The sequence below is a fragment of the Budorcas taxicolor genome, chromosome 21 (assembly GCF_023091745.1).
Source record: "Budorcas taxicolor isolate Tak-1 chromosome 21, Takin1.1, whole genome shotgun sequence".
NCBI lineage: Eukaryota > Metazoa > Chordata > Mammalia > Artiodactyla > Bovidae > Budorcas > Budorcas taxicolor.
In genome coordinates, this window is record NC_068930.1 from 34522140 (window position 1) to 34547714 (window position 25575).

The 25575-nt window shown below is 50.9% G+C and overlaps 1 protein-coding gene across 1 annotated transcript in view; it reads right to left on the bottom strand.

Moving 5' to 3' along the window:
• ACSBG1 (acyl-CoA synthetase bubblegum family member 1) overlaps positions 1 to 17939 on the bottom strand; it is a 46009-nt gene extending 28070 nt beyond the window's left edge. Inside the window, exons 1-4 of the mRNA XM_052659474.1 lie at positions 17890 to 17939; positions 14484 to 14582; positions 13405 to 13505; positions 93 to 313 (exon numbers count right to left, since the gene is read on the bottom strand). Coding sequence (XP_052515434.1) covers positions 93 to 313; positions 13405 to 13505; positions 14484 to 14582; positions 17890 to 17939 — 471 coding nt within the window. The remainder of the gene's footprint in view (positions 1 to 92; positions 314 to 13404; positions 13506 to 14483; positions 14583 to 17889) is intronic.
• Positions 17940 to 25575: the final 7636 nt, after the last annotated feature.

Consider the following 25575-nt stretch of genomic DNA (forward strand, 5'->3'; position numbering starts at 1 on the left):
GCCCAGTGGGGTATCGGAAGGAAGTCTGTGAAGGCCAGAACTGAGGGCAGGGCTGGGGAGCGGAGAGGTCAGGCCTTGGGTGGCTTCCTCACCTTCAGGAAGCCCTTGGCGGCTTTGCGGGCCAGCAGATAGTACTGGGTGTAGGAGATGTGTTCCCACGTGCCCTGCCGCTTGAAGCCCATAGCACTGAGGTCCCCATACTTGTCCAGAGTCGCGGAGAACATCTGATGAATAGTGCGGGGCGTCTGCGAGCAGATGGGGTCTATGCGTAGGCGGACGCGCCCGTCGGCCCGAGTCGTCCATAGCGCCTCCTCTGCAGGGAGACCACAGCTTGCATCGTGCCAGCCAGGGCTTGTCCCCAGGGGACCCCTGCTCCTTTCCTGGGCAGAGTGCCCAGGCCTCTGGTTCCCACAATGCCTTGAGCACTGAGCCACGAGGGCTGGCACACTCGCGAGGAGGCTGCCTAGAGGGGGACGCCTGACGGCCTTGAAGGATGGGCAAAGCTCTAGGGAGGCAGCAGTGAAGAGGGAGGGCAGGAGGCCTTGGGGACCCTAGACATTTTTCTGCTAAGGTCCATCATGCCAGCTGGAATTTGCCCCCTGAGGCTGGGCAGTCAGCAGTGGATGTGGGGGTTAGAAGAGCAGGACTCTCAGATCCTCTGGGGTTTCTACCCTTCCTCTGTCTCCTGAGAAGCGGTTGGGGACAGACCCAAATGGCAGAATACCAAAACATCAAAAACAGCAACACTTCCAGGGGGCTAGAGGAGACTGGAAACCAGCAGGCTCTGATCACTAGCCTGGAAAATTTCCCAGTCCCATGAAATCATCTAACCATCTCTTTGCTTATCCCTGCCAGGACCAGGCCCCATGCGAAACCCTCAAGTGGGGATCTAATCTCATCTGCACAACATGGGTCTGGTAGCCCCCTTTTACAGATAGGGCAGCTGCAGCTCAGCGAGGCTCAGTCATTTTCCCCATGTCACACAGTGGGAAAGGCATGCCTGACACTCTCCCAGGCACCATCTACCCGTTAAGTTTACTGAGTGCAATAGATGAAACAGAGCTTTACCATCTAGTCCGTGAGATGTGGGGTGAGCTATTTGTACTCTGAGTCTGTTTTCTCAGGGGAAAGCTGAGGATTTAGTTCTCAGGGATGTTACGAGGGTCAAAAGAATGAAAGAGCTTCCGCATGTAGTTGGTGCCTAATAAATGCACACCTTGTTCTTCCTCCCTTTTCCCAGATCATTTGCAAAGGGAATGGGTGGTCTAGACACTTGTCCATGGGGCTGCCTTCTGGGGCCAGAGCAGTCATTCTAGGAAGGTGAGTCATGGGTGAGGGAGTGAGGACCACAGGGGCTACTGTGCCACCTGCTGGCCAACCCGCTGTGAGATGGAGAGGTCCCACTTCCTTGGACATCCATCTTGAGGCAAGACCAACAGTGAGCTGTATGACAGACGCTTCTGAGGCAGCCAGCAGATGGACCTTGTCTCTTCCTTCAATACTCTAGGGTTTCATGCGAACCCTGAAGTTGGCAGAAAGAGGTGGAGGCCCTGGGGCTGGGACATTAGAGCCCATCCTTCCTCCCATGGAGACCAAGGATCGGGGAGAAGGGGGCGTGCGTGCTTAGTTGCTCCATCGCGTCTGAATCTTTGGGACCCTTTGGGCTGTAGCCTGCCAGGCTCCTTTGTGCATGGAATTCTCCAGGAAAGAATACTGGAGTGGGTTGGCATTTCCTCCTCCAGGCAACCTTCCTGACCCAGGGATTGAACCCGCATCTCCTGTGTCTCCTGCACTGCAGATGGATTCTTTACCCACTGCACCATCAGAGAAGCCGTTAAAAGGGGACATACCCAGGCCCAAATAGGAAAACAGAATGTCTAGGGCAGGGGCATGGCTGCTTGGAACTGCAGGCTGTGGCAGAGAGAAGGTCACCCAGTGCCAGGCACTGTGTACTGTTGAAGGTCAAGACCAGGCTGGCTGGCATCCATGGCTGCCTTCTCTGACAGAGGCCCATCACCAGCCGCTGCTGGATCCCCACCCCCCCTAGTGGAGGTTTGAGTCAGCGCCTGCTGAGGAGGCCTCTCCAATTGCTTCTTAGACTTCTCCAAGTCCCTTCTTCCAGGTTCTTCTTCCTGGAACCCTAGCCTGGCAGACCCCAGAGATCAACCTTTTTACCGTCTCCACCCCTGCACTTTGTGCAAGTCCGCTCACATGAGCAGACCAGGGTAAAGACACAGCCTGTAGAGTCAGGTCAACCTGGGTTCAAATTCCGTTCTGCCACTCCCTGTTGCGTGACTTTGGCAAGTCTTTCTCCTCCCAGCTCCATTTGGATACTCTTCAAGTGCAAAGGGCTGGCAAGAGAGACCAGAGCCTCTTACAGGTGGGAGGAATATAAAATGGTGCAGCCATGTTGGTAGACAGTTAGGCAGCTTCTTAAAAAGTTAAACGTAAATCTACTATACAACCCAGAAGCACATACCCCACAAAGACTTGTACAGGAACATTCACAGCAGCATGAGTTACAGCAGTCAAGAGGTAGAAACAACAAATGTCCATCAACTGGTGAGTGAACTATGGCCTCTCCATACAGGAGAACACTATTTGGCTCTACAAAGGAACAAAGTGCTGATACAGGCAACACCATGAATGAAACTCAAAACATATCTGGCGAAAGAAGCCAAAAGGACCGCATATTGTCTGATTTCATTTATATGATATGTCCAGAAAAGGTGGAAATGATAGAAAGCAGATGAGTGGTAGAAAGCAGATGAGTGGGACTTGGGAATGAGGAGTGACCACAAATTTGCATCAAGGTCTTTTTGGGGTGATGGAAATGTTCTAAAACTTGAATTTCAATGAAGCTGGTACATTTGCAAATTTGCTAAAAATCATTGAAAAGGTGACTTCTTTTCATTGAAAAAGTGAAAAATCATTGCATTTACAAAGGGCAACTTCAATGGCATATAATGTACACCTGAATAAAACCGCTTTTAAAAATGGAAGGATGGGAGGAAATGAAATTCCCTGGTGGTCTAGTGGTTAGGACTCTGCACTTTCATTGCCAAGGGCCCTGGTTTGATCCCTGGTCAAGAATCCCACAAGACATGAGATGCAGCCAGGAAAAAAAAAAAAAGGAGGAAGAATGCTAACACCACCCCTCAAATTGGCAAGAGAATTCTGTAAGGTAGGCCAACCAGAGTGCCCAGTGTCTGGCAGTCACTTTCCAGTAGCTGGCAGCTGTCTTCCCGTCCCTAGTACAGGTTCTTCCTGGTGCTTAGGACAGAAAAGGTGTGTTTTCCTGTGGGTGTTCTAGTTGCTTAGGTTCCACTACATTTACCTGCTCCCCCAGGCTTGCCGAGATAATGAGAGATAAGTCTTACAACCGCTTGTGAAAGCTTCCCTCAGCCAAGAGTTTTCACTTATCACTTTTTAAGTATAACCTTTTTTTTAAAAAAATTACAAAACTATATGTTTGTTCTAAGAAACAGGAAACATTAGAAGTACATAATGTAAAAATGGATAGGTCTTCCTTAAGTCTAGGTAATCACTGTTGTCATTTGGTGTGTGTCCACGTATACAGGGGCTTCCTAGCTGATGCTAGTGGTAAAGAACCCACCTCCCAATGCAGGAGACCTAAGAGACATGGGTTCGACCCGGGGTTGGGAAGATCCCCCTGGAGAAGAGAATGGCAACCCACTCCAGTATTCTTGCCTGGAGAATCCCATGGATAGAGGAGCCTGGCAGCTGCAGTCCATGGGGTCACACAGAGTCGGACACGACTGAAGTGACTTAGCACGCACGCACGCACTGTGTATACAAATATATGCACAAGGAATTCGTTTTAATTTTGTGGCTGTTGTCTTTTTAACCAAAGGGGGAAAAAAGAATCATGTTACTATTGTATTAATCAAGAGTGCTGCTGCTGCTGCTAAGTCGCTTCAGTCGTGTCCGACTCTGTACGACCCCATGGGGGCAGGTAGGTAATGTATCAACATCAATAATAAATAATGTATAATACTAAACAATAAATAAATGAATTGCCCCAGGATTTGCAAGTGAAACTCAGAAGCAGTCTTGCTTTTCACAAAGAAATAGGCTCCCTCTCATTTTCTTTGAGACACGTGGCTCCTGTAGTCCGCCTTTTGTTTCTCTGTTTTTGACAAAGACAGAGAATAGTGCAATATTTCGCTAAGGGACGCTGTAATACAAGGGCAGGGACCATTGTCCCGACCCCGGACTCAGGGCCAGGGAGGTAACAGGGAGTAGCAGAGACTGGCAGGGGGATACAAGCCTCTAAAGGGGGCAGCTGCTCCTTGGCTCTAGGATCTGGTGCCCAGGAGGAATGGAAACCAAGAGCTACCTGAAATCTGGGTGTTTAAGTACGATCACTTGATTTTTTTTAATGTTGCTCACACTTTAAAAAAATGTTATATGGACCCAATCAAACATTATCATTATCCAAATCACCCATCTTTAGCTTTTGTGGCATTAATATCTATCTCTCAGGACTTCCCTGGTGGTCTAGTGGTTAAGAATCTGCTTTGCAATGCAGAGGATATGGGATCAATCATTGGTCAGGGAACTAAGATCCCATGTACTGCAGAGCAACTAATCTGGCGAGCCACAGCTAGGGAGTCCGTCTATCACAATGAAATATCCCAAGGGCTGCAACTAAGACCCAGTGCAGCCAAATAAATTAATATTAAATTTTAAAAATCTAGTAAAACAAAAGATTTTAACTTAAAAAAAATCTCTCTTTCTCTCCCTCATTGTGTGTGTGTGGCTACATATTATGCCATTGGCCATATCAATTTCATAACATAATGTACATATCATAACAGCCTCCCCACTGAAAGATACTCAAATGATTTCCAGCTTTCAGCCCTGTTCTAGGCTTTCCTAAGGATGGATTTCTAGAAGTGGGTTTACTGCATCTGAAGAAAAAAGCACTTAAATTTCGATGGCTATTTTGGATAGAGTTCCTTTATCTGGTTTCTTTTCTCCCACAGACTACATGGTTCTGTCTTTTTGCTGCACTGGGTTTTTTGTTTTTGTTTTTTTTTCAGCTCAGATGGTAAAGAATCTGCCTGCAATGCAGGAGACCTTGGTTGGATCCCTGGGTTGGAAAGATCCCCTGGAGGAGGAAATGGCAACCCACTCCAGTATTCTTGCCTGGAGAATCCCATGGACAGAGGAGCCTGGCAGGCTGCAGTCCATGGGGTCCAAAGAGTCAGACACGACTGAAGCAACTAACACACACACACCTCTCTTTTTACCCATGGTGCCTATGATTCAGGAATAAGTTGTCTCTCCTCCTGCTTAGAAGAAGAAAAGAAGGAACAGACAAGGGAAGGAAAGGCAGTTGGTCTGTGAGTTCAGTCTCCTCTTAGCCTGGTTGTTTTGTGACAGGGATGAGAGCCCTGGCCCCTGGTGGAACCATGCCCTTCAGGAAGTGTGACCGGGCAGCGTGGCTCCGGCCTGGCCCTCTCTTTACGTTCACCACACAGGCTCAGCTGTCGGAACCCCCAGACCACCAGAAGGGCAGACTTCGGTGGGAAGGGGTCTACCCTGCCCCGGCCTCCCGGATCATTGTCCTTCCCATGAAGGAGTTAAAATGATCACAGCTCCTGTTTACTGAGCACCTTCCTGTGCCAGGTGGGCTGCGTGCCATCTGGTTGTGTGACCTCACACTGAACCACCTTCCATATTGTGCCATCGCTCACTCTACGACGCTCAGAAAGGCTAAGCCACAGCTGGCAGAGCAGGGATCCCCACCCACGGTCTGACTCCCAAACCCACGCTGGGGTTGCAGTAGGGTTCCAGGCTGACCCCAGCACCCACACCTCCCCTGGGAACAGACCGTCCTGTCGCCTCCCCAAGTCCTGTGCTCAAGCTCAGGCTCAGTGACCTTCAGCAGTCATGATCTCTGGCCACTTCCACTTCCCTACGTTCCAGAGTTTCCCAGAACCACCCTTCTTAACCCATATCTGACCTGCTCAAAGCCTCCCATATCTCCCCTTGACCACAGGGTGATGCCCTTACCGTGGTCTCTAAGGAAGGCCCTCCCCAGAAGGGCTTGCCAGCCTTTGCCACCTTGACATGGCCAGCCTGAGCTGCTCCCAGAGCTCTGCATTCCTGGCCACCCTGTGCCTTTGCCCAGGCTGTGACTCTGCCTTGAACACCCTTCTTCCATCACATCGCCCTCTCCCGCCCTTCAGGCCCCAAGGGCAACCCCCTCACTGAGGACTTCAGTGCCCAAGCCTCACTGCGGGCCGAGTCCTGGTCGGATCTGCCTCTCCCATCAGGCTAGTGGCTCTCCAAGGCAGGTCTGACTCCTCCCTGGGTCCTGATCACAGAAGCCTGGCTCTGAGCAGAGGTCAGGGGGCCTTCAGGGAAGCAGGAGTCAGCCTCTGTCCCATACCGATCCCAGAGGACTGGACCGAATGACTGTGTATCCAGGGCACCCAGGCCTGCCCCTCCCTCCCCACCTCCCTTCTCCCCAGGTGGCCTGAGGGTGGTGCAGGACACATTGTTGCCCAGGTATAGAGAGAGGTGGGCCCCCAGAGCAGGTGCCTGCTCCAGCAGCCCGTGCCAGGCTGAACCTCTGTCCTGAGCGCCCCTAGGTAGGGCTGGCAAGACCCAGCCTTGCTCAGTGTCCTCCTGAGTCCACCATAGCTCTGCGGCCTTCGGCTTAGGAGCGGATGGGAAGGAAGGTAGATGAGTCCCCCTGCCTGAGGTGTCTCATCTGTCCTCCCTTCTCACGTTCTGTCTTCTCATACCCATGCATCCCCATCTCTGGGCCTTTGCTCACACCATTTCCTCTCCCAATCTCATCTCTGTCAGAGGAGAAATCTCTGGACAGCATGTTGGAAGATCCAGTCTTAGCTGTCAGTCTTAGCTGTCAGTGAGGTGGGCAGAGCAGTCAGAAGGGTCCCTTGCCTATGAAGCACTGACTCTTAGACGTCGGCCCCACTCCCCTGGCCACAGTGATGCGACCAGAACCCCACACACCTGCATGGGGGCCATGAGGTCACTGTGCAGGGCCCTGTAGGAATGCTCCTTGTGGGTCCCTCCTGCAGAGATCATGGGGTGGAAGGAGTTGGAGCACGGTTTAGGGAGCAGAGAGAAGCGGGTGGCTTCAGCCAGGCAGAGAGGCTAGGTTTGAGCAGTGGTGGTTGCCGCTGGAGCAGGGAACCATGGAGTCTATTTCTTGCCACGCCCACCCCCACATAGCCACTTTCTAAGCTTCCTTTCTTCCTTGCCTGTCCTCACGGTAACCTTCATCCACTAAAGCCATCTGAACTCACCTACCTTCCTATGTACCTGGGTTTCTCCTGAAATCAAAGAACATGAAGTAGCAAAGATTTGTAATAAATAGACAGACAAGAGTTGGCCCTTGTACTGTGGAAAGAGCACTGTGTCATGCGAAAGTGTCAATCGATATAATAGGGGACTGGCTAAATTCGATAGAGCATAGCCATATCATGGATTCATAAGCAGTCATCAAAACAAAGTATTTAAAACACATTTAATAATGCAAGGAGATATTCACAATATAACTTCCAGTTAAAAAGAGGAGCAAATAAAAGTGCATATAAAAATACATATATAAAAATGAAAAGATTTGCATCAAAGTAATATTGTTAAAAAGCTTAGCACATTTTGGCTGCTCAAGAAATAGCTCTGGCCTTTCTGACTAGACTCTGAACTTCTGATGCAAGTGTTGGACTTGCAATAAATGTTTGCCAAAAGAATAAATAAAACTACACATACATTGCCCAGCAGGGATATCGACTGAGACCTCAGGGTTGGGAGGAAGGGGAGGGCATCCTTGAGAAGTGGAGGCAGGGCATTCCTACACACAGTACGCAGAAGGAGAAGGAACGGAGTCTCAGAGTGGGCAAGAACGGCAATGTCACAGCACATTAGGGGCAGAACTGGGACAAGGCATCAGCTCAGGAGCTAGGGGGCTGGTTAGTGAATGAGGTTTAGGCTTTGGGGGTCCATGGTCTGTTCCCTTGGGGAAGAGAAGAGTGGTGCCTGGGTCCCCCGACCCTCTGCCACAAAGTGACCTGCTCAGAAGTGAGCAGGAGGGAGAGGTCATGAAGGGGCTCAGGGCTGCTGTGGTACCTCTCAGCCTGCCTCCCAGGAGTGAGTTCTTGGAGGATAGCAGAGATGTAAGAAATCAGAATGGGCTGCCAGGCCCTTATAGTTGTCCCTATCTCCTTGCCTTGAAACTCAACGGGGGCATAGGTCTGCCCTGTGCCCAGCCAAGCTCACTGCTGTCATCATAGCCAAAACATGGCCAGGATCCAATCAAGGTCCCTGTCACCCAGTTAGGCACCCAAGAGCCACAACAGACCTAATTCTAGAAGGCAACCAACAGCAGACCAACAGCCTCAAGCACACATCCAGAGAGTGTCCGCTGAGTCTTGGGGTGGGCTTTCCCAAGGCCCAGATTGCACTTTGTACTGCCTTCCTCGTTCCCCCGCCTCCCCCTCCCTCCCTCCCTCTCATGTTGCTCCAGCCCCTCTTGGCCTGACCGGTCCTGCATCTTATCAATCGCCCTTTATGCTGCGGGTGACTGAGCAGGCAGGGAGCTGTGTTTTCTGGGGCTCTGGAACAAAGGCTTCTAAACAGCAGAGAAAGTCACTCTTAATTCACGGGGAAAGGTCGAAACAGGAGAGCAAGAGTGGAGAGGAGAAACCCAGAGTGTTTTCTGAAACCTGTGGGAAAGGCCTTAGAACAAAGCGGATTAAGCAGAAGGAGGGAAACTCTGATCCTGGATCAATCCATGTTGTTCCCCAGCCAGGACAGACCTCTCTTCAGGGTACCGGATCCCACAGCCTCTGCTGCAAGGGCCCGTCTGGTGACCAGCACCAGGAGGATGCCCCTTCACACAGGGACCCTCTGCTAAGAGTCTTTGGAACCCATTTAGCCCTGCCAGACACTCCGGGGATATATAAGGCAAAGAGGCCATGGTGGCTTCAGGACCTGACAAGAGATTAAAGTCAAGGCCTGCCTGGGCCACAGCAGTGTATCCAGCCCCAGGCACACCTATAATTGGCAGAACTGGACATTTTCATTAAGGTAAGTTTTCCACAAGTATCCCCAGAGGCTCTGCTTTTTTAGACTGGTAAGGTTAAGATTACCACGTGTTCCCATTTCCTCTGACCTCTGCGAAGTCCTTCTTACCTTCCCCTACACTCGCTTCAGGCTGAAATGATAGCCAATCTTCTACCTCACACTGTCTCCAGGAGCCCTGCCTGCCCCAACCGCAGGGTCTGAGCTCCCTGTGCTCTTTCCAGCAGAAACACCGTGTCTGCCCTTGAAACGGGTGGGAGGGTAGGAGCGTGGGGACAGGGAGGCCTGGAAACCAAGCCATGCTGAGTTCCCAACCTCCTGACCTCCAGCTCAAAGCTCCCCTGTGGATGTGAGAGTCACCTAGGGAGAGTGGGTGTGGGGAATAGGCCTGACCAGCACTTCTACCAGCCCCATCCTCAGCAGCTGCTCCCCCTGGACACCCTCCCCTCCCTGTGGTCTTGACATTGCATTGCTCCAGCTGGGGTTCCTGCTCAACTTAGAAAGGGCTAGGAAAAAATGTATGGCTAGGTTCAGCACAAGGCTGCCTTTGTATGGAGGTCAAATCCCCACAGCTCTGCAGCCTGACACAGTGGGGCTGTTCCCGGGAGAACAGCCATCTGGGCTGCTCAGAGCCCAGCCCGGGGAGCACAGCTCAAGGACCTCCCAGCCCCTTGGGAACTTGAAGAGACTCAGGTGAACACTGAATCCTGCAGGCAAGGTTCCAAGAGCTCCCCAGAGAGGCTGCAGCTCCGCAGTTAGGAGACAGGGGCTGGCCAGGGTGTGCAGGAGGGGAGGAGACCTCACCTAAATAGTCCCAAAGAGGGCTGTGCCAGTTTCGACTTTAAGACCAGATGTGATTCTGAGAAAAATCATGGAACCTCTCTGAGCTCAGTTTCCTACCAAGTGCGACCGAGTGTGACCGATAGAAGTACCTACACTACTGCTGCCAGCAAGAGAAGATGAGAGAACGCAAGCCAGTCCCTTAGCACGGAGCCTGTGCCAAGTGGCCTCAGTCGTGCCCAACTCTGCGACCCTGTGCACTGTAGCCTGTCAGGCTCCTCTGTCCATGGGACTCTCCAGGCAGGAATGCTGGAGTGGGTTGCCATTCCAGTCTCCAGGGGGTCTTCCCGACCCAGGGCTTGAACCTGCGTCTCTTAGTCTCCTGCATTGGTAGGTGATTTCTTTACCACTAGCACCACCCAGGAAGCCCGGCACTGAGCCTAGCAAAAGCTGCTTTTATTAACAGAGGGCAGATGTGTGGGTATTTAACCCATCTCATAATCCCCTGAAAGCTTCTTCCTAACAGGCTTTGGTGCAGATAGTTGCTTTTTCTCAGTTTTATGGAAATGGCAGTTTGAGGCCCCTCCCCATGTGTGGCTGCTCCAGTATCCTCTTCCACACAGAGGCTGGCCTCTTGGAGTCTCTGCGGAATTGTGAAACTAAGACCCAGGGCCAGACTGGCAGCCAGTGGGCACTCAAGCCGTGGGGAATCTGGACCTTAGTGCAGCTGCATTCCAGAGCCTCCCCCTCAATACTTCAAAACCCTGGAGGCTGCATGAGATGGAGTTGAGCAGAGCATGACCCATGGGCCAGGTCTGTGGGAGTCAATGAGGTCGGCTTGGCACTGTCCTCGGACCCTGTGCCTGGGGTCCCTTGGGCAACTGTGCTGAGAAGCTGCCTCAGTCCCTCCCAGATTGTCCCTGTCTCCTAATCCCCAGCTCTAGATGCTAAACTCCCAAGGGCAGACCACTCAGCTCAGGCCTAGGCCTAAGGGGAGTTTAAAAGTCTGAGACCAGCTAGAAATTGTCCTCATCCAGGAAGTCCGCCCTGATCACCCAATTCCTAAATAGCACGCCTTCCTTCTTCAGCCTCAGTGTGTCCTTCACCCAGAGCCTGTCTGCCCTCAGACTAGGAGTTCTTGGAGGGCAGGAAAGAAACCTGTCCATCTCAGTGTCCCCAGCAGCCTAGCCCTGAACAAAGGATGGGGAGTCCAGATGCACCCCCAGCCGGGCTGTCCCCACAGCTTTTGGAAGTCCTGGCAAATCGGAATGGACTTGCTGCCTCCCCTACTCCTACTCCTTCCCCATCCCTCCGTTAAAGCTGGTAACTTGCCCCCACCTCACTCTGGCCTGGCCCCTGGCTGCCAGCCCTCGCTGATGGGACCCTCTCTGGGATTCCCTACCCACCTGTTTGAAATCTGCTTAGTCTCTTTGCCCTCCTGCTGCAGGGCTGCCAGGTACTAATTCAGGTTAAGCGATTACAGCCAGTGGGGTTGCAGATTACTCATTCCCCCTTGGAAACACTTTGGGCACCGAGTGCTCTGAGGACACCGAGCTTGCACCACTTTAGCTCCCTTCCTGCCCTTCAAGTTGCGAAACACCAAAGCCATCACCCACAGCCAAGACTTCTGAGCTCCAGGGCTTTGCTGTGCACATTCCCCAGGTGCTAATGGCTGCTGTGTGAGCACTGTGGAGACAGAATTATCTAGTCAGGAAAGCAAGCCTGAGCAAGCCAATGGGACCTGACAGAGGTGAGACACAGCAAGTCAGCTAGCTGCCCTGGATCCCAGGACGAGATGCTGGAGTTGCCTGGGCCCAGCTGGCCCCTCTCCTGGGCTCTCTTGGTGCCTTTCTAATGCTTCCCTTCAAAAATCGGTCAATCTGGGGCCTCCCTGAAGGTCCAGGGACTAAGACTCCGTGCTCCCACTGCAGGGGGCCCGGGTTCAATCCCTGGTTGGGGAATTAGATTCCACATGCCACCACTAAGACCCGGAGCAGTCAAATAAAAGAAAAAAGAAGAAGAAGAAATCAGTCAATCCTTTCCTTGGTCCTAGTCTTTCTTCATCTCTGAGGAAGAGCAGAGAGGCAGAGTCCAGGAAAGTACACATTACAGGCCAGATCCCCGCCAAGGCCACTCCGAGACACCCAGCTTGGAAGAGGGGTGGCTGCGAGCCCCACCAGGGTGAGGGGAGTGGCATTTGGTCTCCAGGTCACCAGGCAGCGGGGGAATGGGGTATCCAGAGCCCTGGGCTGGCGTCACCACCTCTTCGGTCTCAGCTTCCTCACCAACAAGGAGCATGGTGATCTGGGCCCAGTTTCTGCCTCCAGTCCATGACCGTGTTTGTGGCAGAGCAGAGAGGTCCTGATCCTGTCCCTGCCCTCACACCAGGCCTGTCCTCTCCCCAGGAAACCCAGGTCAGAAGGAAAGCTGAGGGAAGAGACCTTGGAATAAAGGCCCCAGTCCTCTTCCCCTTCCTCCTGTCCCTGATTCTGGCCCCTTTTACTGCCCCATTCGGGGACCCTTAGAACTGGCCTCCCCAGCCGCCACTTCAAATGCTACCACCTGCTACCCCTAAACCCACAATCCCTGTCTGAAGACACCAGGCGTACCCACGTTGGAGATCATCCTACAAAATACTCAACCACCTAAAAGTCAACTTGCTATCTCCCTGACTAGCTCCCACCCAAACCCCCGAGGGAGCCAGGGGGCGCTCAGGGACCTACCCCTAACCCTGGCTTCTCTGGAGGAAGCTGGGAAAGCTCTGAGAAAAGCAGCACCTCTGAGGGATTTCATCTCCCCGAGCAGCTGACACAGACCGGAGACACGATGGCAACAATGGACTGTCCCAAGGACATCTCAGAACCGGGGAGGCAGCAACCCGCTCCCCTGGGCACCAGTCACTTCCATTTTTTTAAACTTCCATTGTTGCTACAATATCGTTGTACAGCCAATAAAAGTGAACAAAAGCCGTGTTGTTGCTATCATTTTGATGACTCGCCAGGGTAAATGCCTCCCTCAAGGTGCAATTATCTGGAAGTGAACGTCATTAGAAGAGCACGTGGCCTCCCAAAGCTTCAAAAACAACTCTGCCAGTGCCAGCCGGCCAGCCTGCCCCTTAGCCCAGCAAGAAACTGCCTCAACCCACTTGGAAACTCCAAGGCCTTGTTTATCTGGGCCTGCTCTTCTCCTTTACCAACCCCAAGCCGAGATCCCAGGTACCCAACACGTGCACCGAATGAGGCCCCAGGTGTCTTTCCATCGCTGACCTCTCTTCTTCCCAAGCTTGCTAAAGAGAAAAACCTTCCTCCCACCGCCTTCCATCAAGCTTGGCCCTAATGGCTGTGGAAGGAAAAGGGACGTAGTGGGGTCCCTGGGGACGTGGAGATCAGTGTTTCTACCTGGCCTGTCCCCCCAGGTTTTGTCCTGTGGGTCACCTGGGTTGCTTCGTAGTGCTCTGTTACCCGCCCCCAGCACTCCCAGTACATCTGCATCCCTGCCCCGCCCACCCAGTCCTGCCCGGCAGCCTCCCAGCCAGCTCACCTGGAGGATTCAGCTGGGCATCTTTCACCTTCTCTGGGGTCGAGAGTTTGAGAGCATGGCTTAGGGGCTCTTTGGAGAGCGTCTGCCCATCAGTCAGGGAGCTGGAGGGGTAAGGGGAAAACAATTGTTAAAAGATGACAGGCTGGCCTGGGCTCCGGATGCTGGCCCAGAATGCATCAAGTACCCCTGGGGGTGACACTGGCATCGCTGCATCCTAGGGGGCTCGGAGGACAAGACCTTACTATTTGCAGGAGTTAACCTCACCCCCATGCCACGCTCTCCCTTCAGTTTCTAAGGGCTCAGTAGAAAGAAAAATCAAGCCCTGCTCTACTCTAATTTGCTGTGTGACTCTGGGAAAGCACATGACTCTCTCTGGGCTCAGTGTCCCCATCTGGACAGGGAAAGGCTTGGAGTCGGGCATGCAAGCTTTGAGGATTGGGAGGTGCCTCCAAGTCCCTCACTCCCACACCCACCATCCCTCAGGCACTGAGAGCAGCCGTTCTTAGAAACTCATGCAGAGCTGAGGACATTCCTACAGCTCTCCTGGCTCCTAAGCTGGGCCCCAAATGAGGCCCTCTTCCCAGTGGTGTCTGTGAGGGTGCCCTGGGCCCATTCCCTGAGGAGAGGAGAAGCATGGGGCCAGGGAAACCTGGGGCTCTTGCCATCTGTCTTCACTCCTGGTCTAGATCCCTTCAAGGCTTGGTGGCCCCGCACAATGAATCCTCTTGTGATCAACACAGCCCACGGGGTTATTGGGCCTCTGCTATATACTCAGCCTTACTGCTCCTCCGCATGATTCCTCCTTGGAGGAATCTGGCCAGACCTCAACCTTCTGGGTGGATGAGCAGATGGAGTTCAGTACACCTCAGGGACAAACAAGGCTATGGTATTACTCACCTCTGGGGACAAGTGTCACAGTGATAGGCTATATAAACAGAGCCTGGAGTTGTGCAGTGTGTAACCTGTGCAGCTGGTCTTGGCAGCCCTAAGGGCAGGACCCTGGCTTCAGAGTCTCACCTGTCTGAGAGGGTGGAGCTGGTCCCATCCCTGCCCAGTTCCCAGGCACCTGGCTCAGTTACCTGCTTTTCACATTCGGTCTTACTTCTTGCTGGTACCGCAGGTTCAAACTGAGTTTGCGAACACACTCAGGCCCACCTGACAGTAGTCTGTTTAAAAACCTGAGATAGGTTTGAAAGCAAAAGACATCATGAGGTTTTGAAAGGGGGAGGGTGAGGAGGAGGGAGATAAAGAGTGGGGTGCCAGGCTGGTCCCCTTCTTGGGAACTTTGTGAGCAAGGCTGGGCCACAGGGCTGGAGCAGCCCTTCTGTTGCTACGGTAACCTGCTCCAGGAGGCTACCAGAAGGACTAAAAAGTGTGCTTCTGGGATGAGGCCTGTTGTGCCAGCAGAGGAAAACAGAGGCTTCTGAAAACCATAAGACATGTCCTGTGACTTTGGATCACTGGGCACTGCCACTACTCTCTTGGGTCGTTGAGTAAAAGCTGCCTCCACTTTGGGATGAAGAAGACTGTGATGTCACCAAATGACCCCTGAGCTCTGGGCTCAGGCAATTACAGGGCAAGCTGGGGGACACACACCCAGCTAGGCTGAGGGTCCCACACTGAGGGTTCCACTGGGGGTGGGGGATGGTATCCCGTGAACTCGGTATAACATCCATGCTCTATCTTGGTCCCTACCCTCTAAAGATAGGGCTGCCTGCTTAAAGTGATAAACTTTTGAAACACCCTCTGGGTAGCCACCCCCAAACTGGCCAAGCGCATCGTTGGCTATAATCTCCCACCATCTTAACTGCTGCCTCTCAAACAAGCTTGTTTTTAAATCCCCACCATCAAAAGGTACAGGCAGCGTTTCTGCCACCTAATCAAATCTGCGTAAACCGGTTCTGGTTTTAAAATAGCTAAACAAACACTAAACGAAAGGACACCTCAGGAAGCCAAGGGCCAAGCCTAACCATCAGATTAGAACCTTCTTCAGTCTATGGGGAGGAGAGACAGTAGGAAGCAACTTCCTGCGAGGACCTTTCGGGAAGCGTCTGCCCGCCGCCCCTGCCCATTGCAGCAGCAAGCCTCTTGGGACTCAGTCAGTCGCCTTTGCTGTCCTCTCCTCTCCCATGTCCTGTGCTTTCCTTCCCTCAAGGAGAGGGTGGATCCTGTCCCCCTGCCTGTACTTGGTGGGACAAGAACCCCTTGAGGATGGCCCACGGAGGGTCATACTCAGCCCTCTATGGGCCTGAAGAATATTGGATGCTTAAGACAAGGCCAAAATCTAATTATCCAAATGAGTAAAGAGTACTCTGCCACTTGGCTCAAACCTTCAAGATTTAGTCCCCTTAAGGGGAGGGCACCCTTGCCCATCGACTGAAAGAGAATGTGCTGACCTTCCTATGACTTTTTCCTGCTCACCCAGGGTCATACTAGTAACAAAATCTACCGGTTTGGCTCGTAACACAGAAGTGAGTCAAACTGCAGGGCGTGGAGGGCCATCTGTCCTTTCCTGAGGCGGCTGCTGCCCCACGGGCCGCTGCTGGCCACGGTTGTCTTTAGTCTTTAATCCTCACCTGCGTCACTAGTGGTCACTTCATGCCGCTATCACTGTGCTGGCCTCCAGTGGCTCACCTCCCTCCTACTCTGCGGGGGTTTTTTCGGTAGCAGACTAGTACAGAAAATAGCCAAGCTCGTTAGAATTGTTAAGTCAGAGGAGATGGCTTCCAAAGTGAAATTTATAACGTTTTCCTCAAAGAAAAGAGATCTGGGGAGAAATCCCTTCTGTTTTGACTCCTCAAGAGCAATTTGGGCCCCTTCTGATTCTTGCTGCTCTTCCAGAAATCACAAGTGAAAGTGAAGTCGCTCAGTCATGTCCAACTCTTTGCGACCCCATGGACTGTAGCCTATCAGGTTCCTCCGTCCATGGGATTTTCCAGGCAAGAGTGCTGGAGTGGATTGCCATTTCCTTCTCCAAGTGGCTGGCAAATCATTGTGACAGGGGAAGTGTGAATATTATAAAGTCAACCTGTGGAGCCTGTCAAAGGGGAGGAACACAGTATTCCCGTCATTCTGGAATCTTCTACTAACACCTGGAACATGGCACTCCAGAACTTGGCTCAGTGTCACAGGAGAAATTTCCTAAGTAGCAGAATGACAGTGATGATGAGGGAACAGCCCAAGGGCACTGACTTGCCTCTGCTTTTCCATTCCTAGGAGAAAGAGGGAAATCCGAAAAGGATCCCTGATGAGGAAGCAAAAGTGGCGTTGGTGGTAAAGAACTTGCCTACCAATGCAGGAAACATAAGAGATGCGAGTTCAATCCCTGATTCGGAAAGATCCCGGAGGAGGCGCACAGCAACCCACTCCAGAATTCTTGCCTGGAGAATTCCATGGACAGAGGAGCCTGGTGGGCTATGGGCCATGTGGTCGCAAAGTCGGACGTGACAGAAGCGACTTAGCACAAGGATGCAAACTGCCGTCAGCCCCAGTTCACACACACGGACTGTGAGCATCTTGCCTTACTCACTTTCACAGAAGCAAAAACTCCTTCAGCATCTGCCCAATAGTAGCACTGAGAGCAAGAAACACTTGGAGGTCACGTACGACCAGGTATATTTTGCGGTGTGGGAGGTAAGCAGAGGCGTCTGGGAGGGCTTGCACTCTCCTTTCCCTAAACTGGCTCTCCTTCCTCCTCCTAACTTTCCAGAAGATCTGATGGGAATCATTTAAAGACAGAGCCTGCCAATAGCTTCCTTCAGCTCCTCCTTCGGGGAAGCCCTCCTGGATGATCCCCAATGCCCTCTCACACTTATAGCCCTCAAACACACGGGTTTGGGCTTTGAAGGCCACCCGTAGCTTGGGAAGCTTCTTGAGAGCAGGGGTCGTGCCTGATTTGACCCTGTCCTCTGGCCCTAAGTGCTCTCTGGCAGGCAGTTGGAGCTCAGTAAATGTTGGTTGGATATGATCCTTCTCAAGTCGTCACTATGTGTGTGACATTTAAGTCAAGGGGAGCCTTCATTTTCCATATGAACCCCTCATGGATGGAGATCCAGCTCCTATTTGTTTCTGTTGCCCTTTCTTCCCATTTAGCACTCTGCTCTGTATGCAGTAAGTACTCCATAAATGCTTTCTTGAAACAGTAGAGCACTCAGATTTACCAGAGTTGGCCTGCCTGGGTTCAAGCCACTTTACTTGTTGTACAACCTTTGGCAAGTTATGTACCTCTCTGAGCCTCAAGTTTTCTGCCTAAATCCTATGGCTATTGTGAGGATAACAGGATATGTGTAATGCTTAGGCTCTCACAAAGCTTTTGGTGAATAAGTAGGAGGAAATTCTTTGGTGAGATTAGGAGGGTTACTAAATAGGGTGAAAAGTCCCAATCCAAGTTTGGGGGTCCAGGTACCCTGCCGAGCCCAAGAACTCTCCTTGCTGGAAGGCAGTGTGGGAGCCAGGTGGGAGGAGGGTAGGATCCTTGTTCCTTACACGGTCCTCAGGATGGAGCTGGCAGACCTGAGCAGGAGTGCCTCTGGCATGGTCCCCGAGAGGTGGCCACACCCTGCAAGCTCACCCCGGAGAGAACGAGAACCTCAGAGAGCCTGTTCAGGCGTCCCCTGCGAGAGCTGCATCAGCCCCAGAGAGGCCCAGCACCTCCAAACCACCCTGCAACAGAGACACAGAGGGAGTCACCCTGTGGCTTGGCCGGGTCTGGGGCGACTGCCCTCCTTCCAGGGCATGACTCACTGGTTCCTGGCCTCAGTACCTGTCTGTAATTCACCATCACCTAAGCCCACATGCTCTGATCACATTGGGAATGACACAGCCTCGCAGCAGGTGGCTGCCTTGGGCCCCAGGGCCAATCAGTTACCAGGATGAGAAAACACATCAGATTCCCAGCCTCCTGACTCCTGCCAACTGTTAGTAAACCCCTACCACCACCACCACCACCACCACTTTTTCCCATCCCTTTCTTGTTCTGGTTCTCACCTCTCTCTGTCCTGGGGGCAAAGGGAGAACCTGTCTTCTACGTGCTGCAGGATATTTTCAGTTGAGGGCATTGTCCAGATACTTTCCCAAATCCTAAAACCTCCCAAGCAGGGAGGGGAGCTGTGCCTCCTTCTGATCCCACGGTCCTGGGCGCACAGACTGGTCCCTCGGCATAGCTGGAGCTCTTGACGGCGGTGACTTCCTACTGGCTTCCCAGCTGCCCCGCACAGCAGACCCCGCACTCCATACCGCTCTTTAGTTGGCCTGACCTGCCTGTCTCATCTCAAAGATAAGGCTGCCCTGGCATCTCTCCTGCGATCCCTAATTCCCAGCCGGAAGACTCCCACCAAGGACTTACAGTGATGGACTGTGTACCTCCAGGGAGGGTCTGGCTGCCACAGGGTGCTCACCTTCCTCTTTGCGGCTGGTAGGCACAGGGCACAGCATTCGCTGTGCTCCTTCAGCTAAGGCATCGCAGGTGTGGGAGCCAGTGCTTCAGGGTCCCTGGTCCCAGGTGATGAGGCAGTGGGGCTGGGCGGGCATGGGGACCCGCCCCAGTCTGCCCTGGCACTGCCGGTGAGGTGTGGCCACAGATACCTCTGATCTACCTGGCACAGGTCCTTGCTGCCCACCTGTGAGGCTCACATAAAAAGGGGCGGGAAGCGAGGGAGGAGCCTGCAGATGCCAGTGGGTGTGTTGTCTGTCATCCTTGGCAGAGACGCAGGAAGACACTGTTCCTGCTGCAGGGCTTTCTGCCTGGAGCTGGTGCTGGCCCCAGGGGTTAGGCAGGCAACCTGACCTTCTTTTTCTCTGTTTTTTCAAACTTTTCTTTAGTAAATACACGTATTGCACCAAGTGTTTTATGTGTGTTGGCTCGTCGCATCTTGCAACAGCCCCATGTGGATTAATGGTGCCATTTTCCAGGTGAGAGGCCCAGAAAGCTTTATTTTATTTTTTTCTCCTTCCTCTTTTATCTCCCCCTTTTTTTAAATGGGAGGATAATTGCTTTCCAATGTTGTGTTGGTTTCTGCCGCACAGCAACGTGAATCAGTCATAATTTTATATATATATATATATATACACACACACACAAAAAATAATTGTATATATACATGGGCTTCTCTGTGGCTCAGCTGGTAAAGAATAAGCCTGTAATGTGGGATACCTGGGTTCGATCCCTGGGTTAGGAAGATCCCTTGGAGAAGGGAAAGGTTCCATATATCCCCTTCCTCTTAAACCTCCCTCCTACCCCTCTAGGTCATCACAGAGCACCAGGCTGTCCTTTGCTATACAGCAACTTTCCACCAACCATATATTTTACAAATGATGGTGTATATGTCAGTGCTACCTGAGAGCTTTAGACATGTTCGATGTCACACGCCCAGCAAGAGGCAGAGATGTCATTTGAAATCCAGCTTTCCATAACTGACTTTGAAACCAGGATACCATGTAAGCTGAATTTGACCATTATTTGCATCATAAAACTCGGCTGACAGCTCCATCTCACATTGCCTCTAGAGAGCCCCTCTTCCATGGAGACAGTACCTCTGCACGTTGCCCTTTGTCCTCTAATACCCTCACCACTTCCACCTCATTCCAGAGACTCGGGTTTGTGGCATTATGTCTGCATCTTCTAAAACCTGGGCCCTGCTCTCTGGAAATGCCCCTGCCAGTCACTGTGCTATTTCACCTTCCACCCCAAATCCCCTTCCCACCTGAGTTGTCACCTGCCAATTGCCTCTGGGGTAAGAAGGTGTTGGAAGAGGTGAAAAAACAGAGGCCACTGGGTGTTAGGGGAAAATTTAAACAAGGCCTAAACTGAAGGCTCAGGTGCAGGGGGCCACAGCAGGATGGGGCAGGGGTTATTCCAAGGCTCTCCACCCACTCAGATGGCAGTTGACTCCCGGATTGCTACACTAAGCTGGCATGTCACTACCAGCTCACCAACTTCAAGAGAATTCTCCCCTTTCAAATTCCAATTTCTTAACAGTGTTTTTCTTAAGAGTGATCCTCGCCCACTACCACTTCGGGGTACCTGACAATTCAGGTCTGGGGTGCTGCCCCTGAGCCTCTCATAGGTCAGGAGCCCCTTTGAGAACTTGCTGGAAGCCCTCCGCTCACCCCTATCAATGTGCCCAAATGCTCTTGCAGTCTCAGGGCACCCAGGGTGCTTTGGAAATCTATACACCCCAACCCCAGTGAACCCCAGAAAGAAATGCGGATCCTTCCTCTGTCCTAAAGACAGTATGGGTCGCCCCACTTTTTTCCTCTTCCTCCCACTTTCCTGGTGAGGATAGAGCATTGATGTTGGAGTTGGCACCGGGGGTCAAAGTTGGGGGCGATGGCGGGAGAAATGTCCTCACTTTGGGGGGCTAGCAGGAATGCATGCACAGATCCCTCAGCTCCCAGGCGGCTTGACAACTCCTCTAAATGCAGAGTTTCCAAACTGATGAGGAGGCTGGGCAAATGGGCTTATTCTAGGCAAGAGGACTTGGGAAATGTGTCATCAACCCTTTCTATCCCCTCTCAAAAGCTGCAAGCTTGCCTTCCCTGGCAGATGTTTCCTACTGTTCTTCAGACCCCTCCTCCTCCAGGAAGCCCTTTGGGAAGGACCCCCAGCTCTAATGCTTCTTGCTGGAGCCATGCTGGCTGTGTCCATCCCAGAGCACTTAACGTTTAGAGGCTGGGTGTTACTTTTTAAAACCGAATTGTCTACTATGAAATAAAAGTCTTAAGCCCATATTCTCAGAGTTGGAAATGCTCTCTGCCTGCCCCATGACTGCCAGCTCCACGAGGCTCCTCCTTCTTACTATAATTACTGAGTACCTCCTCTGCAGACATTGCTGGGAGACTTTGGGCAGAGGGGAGCCCTTGTCTCAAAAGCAGAGCCTGGTCGCTGCCTCAAAGTCTTAGAGATGATGGAATTGACAGTTAATAAGTAAAGATGCTTTCAAGGTCACTGTGGGGTCACCAGACCAGGCTGGGGTAAGGGTACAAGAAAATTGAAGGAGGAAAGTTGGATAGGGGTGAAGGTTTACTTAACATGAGGCAGAGGACAAGTGCCCCAGGCAGTGGTGGAGCAGAGGAAGCTGGTGCAGACAGGAGAGTGTCCAAGTGTCACAGACTCAGGCTGTGGGCCATCCCCAGGCCTGGGACCCCAGCCCACAGAGGGAACTCATCCAAGGCAGAGATCTTCTGGGGACACATGATTTCTCAGAAAGGGTGAGGGCAGGGCAGGGGTGGCCCAAGACATATCTTGCCAGGTCCATCAGAAGGAACATATTTGGGGCAGGCACCCAGGGCCCTTGGCTGTGACTTATCCCCAGTGCAAGGAGGCTCAGTGTTTCTCCTCCATCTTTGCCTAACAGGAGTGCTTGCTGAGAGGCCAAAGGCTTGTCTCAGCTTCATCTTGGCTCCTGCCATGGTGGATGTGGGCATCCCACCAGTCAGCTGACTTCTAACCCAATCTGCAGCACCGAATGCTTAACCTTCTCAAGCCAATCACACAGCCTACAAAGTCACACCAAGGTCCTCTGCATGGCCTAGGAGGAGTCTGGTCATGCCCTAGACAGGTCCCTGGACACTGGGACACATGGATTCTAGTTCAAATTCCACCTCAGTTGGATAACCTTGGGAAAGTCCCTGGTCCTCTCTGGGACTCAGTTTCCCCAGGCAAGTCACAGGCAGAGGGCTTTCCAGTTTTCTGTCTATGACTGGTAATTTGGATGTCTGGGCTGGAATTCTGCTGTGCCCGGCAAGGACAAGGATACAGGACTGGGTGTTTCTGGACTCCAAGGCCTGAGAAGCTGGGGAGAACAAGGCAAGAATAATGTTAGTAATGGCTAATAATCAACACGTTTGCACTACTAACTGTGTGCCAGGCAGGGTTCTGTGCACCTTATACATATATTGACACATTCAGTCCTCTCAACAGCCCAATCACTATCAATAGCTCAACAGCTCCTATCACTATCCTCACTTTACAGATGAGGAAACTGAGGTACAAGGAGATTACGTAACTTGCCAAAGGTCTTTTGGTTAGCAGAGTAGGGTGCAAACTTGGGCAGCTTCAGTGTTTATGCTGTTAACAGGCTGGACTTGATAGTTTCAGGCCTGCTGGGTGATTTGAGTGGGAGGGGCAGGGGCCAAAGCGAGTGAGGTGTAGAAAGGTGGGCGTCCCATGGTCCTGTGAACTCCCACTCCCGAGCATTCATCATTAGACGTTTTTATTACACCCTTCCTCCAAAATTTTGAAAAATTTGGGGGTAGAAGCAAGGTTTAAATCCTCAAACCATTTTCTCCTGTTGTATTGATGACTGACAGAGAGAACTGTCAACTGGTGTTTTGCATCATAACTGGGAGGGCAGTGTGAAACTTGGAGTTAACACAATTCTGACACACAGCAAAGAAGTTTGCCATCTCCCATCACTCGCCGTTTTTATTTGAAGACCCGCAAGCCTGACTTTGCGTTACACTTTTTCTCCTGTTATGGCTTCAGTTAGTCCATCTATAAAATGCAGGGGTGGAAGGGATGGTCTCTAAATTCCAGCTCTGATGAGAGGTAGTTTTCCACGTTCCTACTAAGGAGATGAGAGGAAGGAAGAACACTGCCATCTTTCAGGTTCTGGACCAGTTCTTAGCCAGGGAAACTTCATGGTGTCAGGATAGGGGCAAGGTTGGGGTTTAGACTTCTGCCAACAGGGGTGTTGTCCCCTTGCAGCTTATGGATATTGGCTCCCAGACTTAGTCCCTGTCCTGGAGGAACCCACGGTCTAAAGATGGGCATGAAGGAGACAGACACATATATGGCCTACACACACACGAGACATCTGTGAGCATGGCAGGCAAGGGTGTTGTACAATGTGGACACAGGAGACTGATCTCCTAGGAGAACATCATTTCACTTTACTAACAGTGAGAACTAATACTTACTGAACAATTAGTATGTGCCAGACCCTGTTCCAATAATGTCATACGTGTCAACACATTTACTTATTTCAACAATCTTAGAAAGCAGGTACTAAATTATAATCCCCATGAAAGAGGCAAATGAAGCACAGAGAAATGAAGCAACTTGCTAAAGTCTACAGAGCTTATAACTAGAATGGTTGGGATTCAATTCTAGGCAATCTGGCTCCAGATTTTATGTTATGAACCATAATGTGCACTGCCTAAAATTGAGTGAGGCTCTCTGAGGCTCCTTATTCCTCTCCACACACTTCAGCAACATGGGCTTTGGTAGGAGAAACTGACTCAGGAGGGCAGAGCACTGTGGTTGAGACACTAGTTTAATGCACATGTAATCTGAAATTCTTCAAATCAATATACTCCTGACATGTCATTACAATATCCAACATGTAATAAAAATGATCAGACATCTGAAAAATCAGGAAATGTGGGCCAAAATCAATGGGAGAAAATAGCCAATAGAAACATACTCAGGCATGACACAAATGTTGGAATAAGCATGCGTACATGCTCAATTGCCCAGTCCTGTCTGACCCTTTGCGACCCTATAGACTATAGCCCACCAGGCTTCTCTGTCCATGGAATTTCTCAGGCAAGAATACTGGAGTGGGTTGCCATTTCTTACCCAAGGGGATCTTCCCGACCCAGGGATTGAACCCAAGTCTCCTGAGTCTCTTGCATTGGCGAGCAGATTCTTTACCACTGAGCCATCTGGGAAGCCCTGGAATAAGCATACAAAGACTTTAAAATGGTTACTAACTGTTCAATAATTTAAAGAAAAAAATGATACAACTGATGAACCAATGGAAAATCACAACATAAAAATAGAAAGTATAAGAAAAAGACAATCTCTGAAATGAGAAATTTACCAGATGAGTTTGACAGCAGATTGAAAAGTTCATATACCTGAAAGTTCATTCCCCTTAAGACAGAATAATAGAAATTATTCAATCCAAAGAGCAGAGAGAAAAAGATTTTTAAATTGAACAGAACAAAACATTGCTGAAAGAAGATGACAAAAAGCTAAGTAAATGCAAAGGCATCTCAAGATCAAGAGACTTGATATTGTAGATCCCAAATTGATCTACAGGTCAACATAATCCCTATCAAAATCCTAGCTGGGTTTTTTTGCAGAAATTAACAAACTGGTATAAAATTACTATGAGATTTCAAAAGACCCAGATAGACAAAATAATCTTGAAAAAGAACAAGTTGGAGGATCCACACTTCTTGATTTCAAAACATACTATAAACCTACAGTGTCCTGCTTCCATGGTGGCTCAGCAGTAAAGAATCTGCTTGCAATGCAGGACACGCAGTTTCAGTCCCTGAGTGGGGAAGATCTCCTGGAGGAGGGAATGGCAACCCACTCCAGGATTCTTGCCAGGAAAACCCTATGGACAGAGGAGACTGGCAGGCTACAGTCCATAGGTTCACAAAGAGTCAGACACGACTGAAGAGACGGAGCACGCACGCACAGTGTGTCCTTCAATAATCAGGATAAAGGCGTACTGGCGTAAAACAGACATACAGATAAGTGCAACAGAATACAGAATACAGAAATCAACCTTCACATTTATAGTCAATTGATTCTCAACAAGCTGGAATCAAGATTGCCGGGAGAAATATCAATAACCTCAGATATGCAGATGATACCACCCTTATGGCAGAAAATGAAGAAGAACTAAAGAGCCTTTTGATGAAAGTGAAAGAGGAGAGTGAAAAAGTTGGCTTAAAACTCAACATTCAGAGAACTAAGATCATGGCATCCAGTCCCATCACTTCATGGCAAATAGATGGGGAAACAGTGGCAAACTTTATTTTGGGGGGCTCCAAAATCACTGCAGATGGTGATTGCAGCCATGAAATTAAAAGACGCTTACTCCTTGGAAGGAAAGTTATGACCAACCTAGAAAGCATATTAAAAAGCAGAGACATTACTTGCCAACAAAGTAAGTCTTTGTCTAGTCAAGGCTACAGTTTTTCCAGGACTCATGTATGGATGTGAGAGTTGGACTGTAAAGAAAGCTGAGTGCTGAAGAATTGATACTTTTGAACTGTGGTGTTGGAGAAGACTCTTGAGAGTCCCTTGGACAGCAAGGAGATCCAACCAGTCCATCCTAAAGGAAATCAGTCCTGAATATTCATTGGGAGGACTGATGTTGAAGCTGAAACTCGAATACTTTGGCCATCTGATATAAAGAGCTGACTCATTTG